Source organism: Bombyx mandarina, chromosome 11, assembly GCF_030267445.1.
Source record: "Bombyx mandarina strain Sakado chromosome 11, ASM3026744v2".
In the NCBI taxonomy this organism is placed as follows: domain Eukaryota; kingdom Metazoa; phylum Arthropoda; class Insecta; order Lepidoptera; family Bombycidae; genus Bombyx; species Bombyx mandarina.
Genome location: NC_143218.1, coordinates 12,022,028 through 12,028,027, shown reverse-complemented (window position 1 = coordinate 12,028,027; position 6,000 = coordinate 12,022,028). Strand labels below are relative to the sequence as shown.

The following is a 6,000-nucleotide window of genomic DNA, read 5'->3' as shown; positions in this document are numbered from 1 at the left end:
TGAGTTTCTCGCCGGAAATTCTCAGTGGATCGCGATTGCAATCCGGTGCTAGATTCTGCGAAGCACTGCCCTTGCTAGGACTAGTGTCAGCAAATTTTCTCAGGTTGAAACTGTGAGTTCACCCACATGTCTGCGCGTAACTGGAATATAGCCCCTTAGGCTAACAGCGAATAGGTAGGATAAAAACAAAAAGAGGGATTAAAATGAAACAAAATTCCGTATAACTAATGAAATTTAATTTAGGGTCACAATCGTCAAGATGAAAATTACACTTCAATAACAAATAAATTTACCTGAACCACCAACTTTTGTAATTTAGGATTTAATTATATGTCAACTAAAAATATGTATTTGTCTTATACATCTGCGGTCGATTCAAATTATTATTTTTTGATTTTATTAACAAATGTACATATATTTTCACGATAAACGAATGTATAAAATTTATAAATATTTAACAATTAATAAAAACTATTCCCAAACACTATTCCCCAAGCACTTTAGTTTATTATACAACTATACATCGTTAGTAGAGCTAGAATTTTATTTTGAAATCTATATGTATTGAATGTTGTTACAAATGTTTGAGATTGTAGATTGGAGACGGAGGCCCGCTGTGCGATCGCGAGCCGATGTTATATAATCTAGAGCAGACTCTAGGCACATTTGCAAGCACAGCGCTTCACGCGTTTCCCGCCCTCCAGCATCGAATCGACGCTGCGAACTGAGCGAGGCTGCATATCTAAAACGCCATAACAAATCTCGTAAATAATATATAAATAATAGTTTACAAAAACTAACAAAAAAAAAACGCTTTTATAGAAAATCCAATTAAAAGATAGAAAATAAATTTGAATTAAAAATAGTGTAAGAAAATGGTATCAGTAGTTATAAATATTTTATGAACAGACTAGCGACCCGCCCTCGCTTCGCTTCGGAAACATTAAAACACACATGAAACAAAAAAATAATAATAAAATAAAAATAAAAAAAGTAGCCTATGTTCATCAGGGACAATGTCGGCTTCTAATGGAAAAATAATTTTTCAAATCGGTCCAGTAGTTTCGGAGCCTATTCGAAACAAACAAACAAACAAACAAATCTTTCCTCTTTATAATATTAGTATAGATATGAGTAGAAGGGTTATGTTGATAATATTCTGAAAAGCAATCCACGCTTTTTTAATTAAAATTTATTAAAATTTATTTTTCATTTTTTAGTTGAATTTCAATTTTTTCAATATTTTTTTTTAATATTGAATTGTCATCGGTCCTTAATAAGTATGCCAAATTTCGAGTTAATCCGACGTTTTGAAGGGGGTCAAAATCATGTTTAAAGATTCCGTTACATACTAATATACATATACGTCTGAAGCTAATAAAAGTGTATTATGAATGAATATTTGTGTGTTCGTCTGATCGTGTTTTCTCAAGCGTCTTCTACACGATTACGTTGGAACTTGATGCAGTATTTGTTTGCACGACTGCCAAGGTGTCAAAGTATTAACGCCACAGACAGCTATTTACCGCTCAGAGCTTTCTTCGAACCACTTGAGGAGGGACATATCATTTCTTTTTTTTTTTTTTTTTTTTTATGATTGAAAGTTTACTGGTGGCCCGAAGGCCTTTCCAGTTTCACCAGGACAGGTGGGCGAGCAAAGGCTCAGCCAAGAGGGGTGGGATTTGCTAACAACTGCCCGAGCGCCTCCGAAGGAGACCTAACAACTCAAGAGCAATTGTTTCGCGAATGAATCTACTACTGGATCGGAATCGCGACCCGCTGAGAAGATCCGGCGAGAAACTCAGCGGGCTGATGCATGGGTTAGGTTGCACGTCGACCTCTTTGTCGAGTTCGACGAGTACGGTTACCGGGGTCCCTAAGCCTGCCCCTAGTATTAGAGCTGAAGGCATCTAATGCAAAGGTTATTGGATCTGATGGATCCGTAAGGACGTGTCTAGGGCGTCGACGGTGACTGGCTCCTGCATGATCAGGATTCGGAGAGTAGTCAGCGGCGGCAACGATAAGGCGATTATCATGACGCATAGCCTTATCGAAGTATCGTTCCGACGCTGACTTCATGTATTTCCGAATTGATTCGAGGCCCAGGTCGTCGTGTAGGTCAACGTTCCTCACGAACCACGGAGCGCCGACAGCTAACCTGCAAAAGCGGGATTGTAGGGATTGGAGGGTGTCTATGTGTGTGCGGGCCGCGTGAGCGAACACCACACTCGCGTAAGTCATGACGGGCCTTATGCAAGTTTTGTAAAGTGTCACCTTGTTCCGAAGGGACATTTTACTCCGCTTACAGATCATGGGGTAGAGTCTACCGAGAATAAACGCGGCACGGTCACGGACTGATTTTATATGCGGGCGGAATGTCATCGATGCATCCAGGGTAACGCCCAGGTACTTGACCTTCCTGGCCCAGGGTATGGGTTGTCTAAAGAGAGTAATCGGGGGTGTGAGATTCCTCCTCCTAATCCGGGAGGAAATCCGTGTGGAGCTTCCCCTCTGAAATAGCACCGCAGTACTTTTCGCTGGGTTGATGTCTATGCGCCATTTTCGGAACCACTGTCCTAGGGCTAGGGCTGCGCTCTGAAGCTTCTTCGCGATTAGGGACTTATTTCTACTAGAATAGTAAACAGTCGTGTCGTCGGCGAATAAAGCTAAATGGGTCGGCGGCGACCGGGGAATATCGTTGACGAATAAGCTAAATAGGAGGGGTGAGAGGACAGAGCCTTGCGGGACTCCAGCTGTGAGAGGTCGTGGGGAGGAGCGGGTTCCCTCGACTCGATATCGAAAAGAGCGGTTCGACAAGAAGTCCCGTATGATGAGCACGAGACTATCCGGCACGCCCATGTTGAATAGTTTGAAAATCAAACCATTGTGCCAGACTTTGTCGAACGCTTTTGCGACGTCGAAGAAGAGAGCTCCCGTGTATAACGGTTTTGGTCGATTAAGCCCCACAAGAATGTGCTCCGTGAGGCGGTGCACCTGTTGAACGCATGAGTGATTTGTACGGAATCCGAATTGTTCATCGATGAGAATGCCCTTGGATGAGACGAAATCTCTGAGGCGCTTGTAGAGCAGACGCTCATACAGTTTGCCTAGAGACATGAGGAGGCTAATCGGGCGGTAGCTCGTCGGATGATTTTTTGGTTTACCGGGTTTATGTATGCCGATAACGTCCGCTTCTTTCCACACCGCGGGAAAGATACAGTTCGCCATAGCGGCATTGAAAATAGATGCCAACATCACGATGAGTTGGACGGGTAGAAGTTTAATAACGCGGTTAGATATACCGTCGGAACCGGGAGCCTTGCGAGGACGTAGGTCTTTGATCAAGTCTTTAACTTCCATCGGGGTGACGGGTGGTAACGCATCCGAGGGTGGCAAGGAGGCTCTGCGTTCTACCTCACTGTCTACTAATTCTACATGAACAGGGTCCACGGATTGAGTGCTGGGCGTGCACTGGGTTTGCAATGTATCGGCCAGCAGCTCTGCTTTTTCGTCATCATCAAAGGCCGCGAGTCGGCCTGAGGGGCCTACGAGGGGGGGCATAGTTACTACCGTATCCGATTTGAGAGTACGAGCTAAGCGGTAGTAAGACCTTTGGGAGGGCGCGAGTCCTTCTAAGAAATCAGACCATCTGGCATCTCGGACTTCGGCGATGCGAGACTTTACGTCGCGTTGTAGGGCACGCATTCGAATACGATTTTCCGCGGTAGGATACCTGTCGTAGGCGCGTATCGAGGCGTTCTTAGCTCTAAGGAGTTCCCTAATATCGTCGGACAATTTGAAGTGGTGAAGGAAGTCCTCCGCTACAACTTGTTTCGATGACCTATCTAATGTCGAGGTGATGTGTGATGTTAAGATGTCTATGGCTTCAGCGGTATCCTGAGGAGACGGGGTAGAGTCCGGGTTAAACGGGAGCGATGGTGGATCAGATTCAGCCAGGCTGATGCCCAGCGTGTGCCAATCCACCACAGTCCTCGTGACGGGAACGGAATCGGGAGCGCGACCGAGCTTCATGACGACGGGACGGTGGTCTGAATCTAACTCTGAAACTACTTCGATCGAGTGTAAGCGCAGAGTTACGTTTTTTAATAACGCTATGTCGAGTATATCCGGGCGATGCGCGATATTTAGCGGGTAGTGAGTCGGGGTTAACGGAGCGACGATATCGAAGGCGAGATCATCGACTAACGCGTCAAGCCGCCTGCCATTCGGGGTTGTGGTGTGTGAGTTCCACCTGATGTGTTTACAATTTAGGTCGCCCGCCAGAATGACAGAGCTCCCCATACCGAGCAGCGCCTCAATATCACTGCTTAGAACGATCTTATCCGGTGGAAGATAAACGGACGCGATAACGATCGGCGCGTGTCCCGTCAGTGAGATTCGGCACACTGATGCTTCGATATTAGCGAGCGCGGGAGGATCGAGCGGGACGCAATGCAGGGCTCTTCTATAGTAAATAACGGTACCACCACCACGGGCAGAGAGCCTGTCGTTCCTGACCATGTTATAGTTCGCGATTTTAGGGTCACGGCGCGCGGGCTTAAGTAGGGTCTCCTGCACTAAGAAAATGTCAATTTGATGGTCACGCAAAAAATCACAAACCTGATCACGTTGATTTGCGAGACCGTAAGCGTTAAAAAATCCTATTGTTACGGATAAGGGTTTTATTCTACTAATGTACGCCATTGATTACCGGCGGAGTGAGGGGAGGACGTACGTATTTAACGACGCGTATACGTCAGCGTATTCTTGCACAACGGCGATAAAATGTTGTGCAGTGGAGGCGGCGCGAATGGCGTCACCCAAAGCGTTAACACGCTCAAAGTTGATCGACTGAAAAAAGTCGATCGCTAGAGCGAGATTTTCGGACGCGGTCGGAGGGCAGGTCGCGGGGGAGGGACGTATCGCGGGGGTGGGACGAGTCGCGGGGGAGAGAGTTGTAGCCGTGTTCGTGTACGGCAACGGTTTAGCCCAAGCCGAGACGCTGGGCACCGACGCCGGCACGAAAGCAGGCTTAGCCTTCGGCACAGAGGGTACCGTGGCTTTGATGTCTGGGCCGGAAGCTCGGAGGCGGTTTTGACGGGCGACGCGGCGATTTATTTTTGGAGCTCGGGGGCATCCACGGTAGTTCGCGGGGTGACCTTGTGTTCGGCACAGGACACAGCTAGGCGGTTCCGTCGCGGTTTTTTGGTCGCGAGCGCAGAGGGCCGTGGCGTGATCGCCCAAACACTTAACACATCGGGGGCGCGCGTGACAGTTACGGGAAGAGTGCCCGTACAGTTGGCAGTTATGGCACTGACTAGGAGTGCCTTTTTTATGGGGGACTTCGACGGCAATACCGGAGAGCCTACAGACGGTTCGAATGTTAAAAATTTGCTTACCCTCGGGGGTAGGCTGGAGGGCGACTAAAACCATATTGTATGGCTCCCTACCGCGGCCGGTGTGCATGCGGTGCACGGAATTTACTGGTAGGCCTTGTTCTATCAGATCTGCCTTGACGAGATCGGCATCTAGCTCCTTCGGGATTCCACGTATGACAACGCGGAGTTCGCGCTCCTCCTGGAGCGTATAAGTGTGGAAACTTATACGCTCCTTTCGGAGGTAACTTGAGAGGGCCCTATGGTCGTCGGGTGTCGTTACTTTTATTTGAATCCCGTTGGCGAGATTACGGGCGCTGGCAAAATTAATATTTTTGGCCTTAAGGGCCAGGGAAACTCGGTCCCAAGCTGCCTTCTCTTGAAGGATAACCGGGGGAGGGGTCTGAGTTTTAGATTGCGCCACCGGTCGCGGCGACGGAGTGGCACGGGCTGGAGGCGCAACGGGAGTCTGAGGGCGGGGGCGCGACGCGTTCGCGGCTTTGCTAATTTTAGCGGCCGCGAGAGCTCGAGACTCCGCGGCACGCTTCTTACCCTTTTGTACCAGGGTGAATCCATCCGTCGATGAGGCGGGGGCGAGGTCGACCTCCATCTCCGAGTCAGAGTC

The 6,000-nt window shown here is 48.1% G+C and overlaps 1 protein-coding gene across 1 annotated transcript in view; it reads right to left on the bottom strand.

Moving 5' to 3' along the window:
• Nucleotides 1-221: 221 nt before the first annotated feature.
• Nucleotides 222-6,000, bottom strand: part of Msr-110 (DUF3736 domain-containing protein Msr-110) — a 66,642-nt gene continuing 60,863 nt past the window's right edge. The window contains exon 11 of the mRNA XM_028183182.2: nucleotides 222-742. Within this exon, the coding sequence (XP_028038983.2) occupies nucleotides 657-742 (86 nt within the window). The 3' untranslated portion in view covers nucleotides 222-656. The remainder of the gene's footprint in view (nucleotides 743-6,000) is intronic.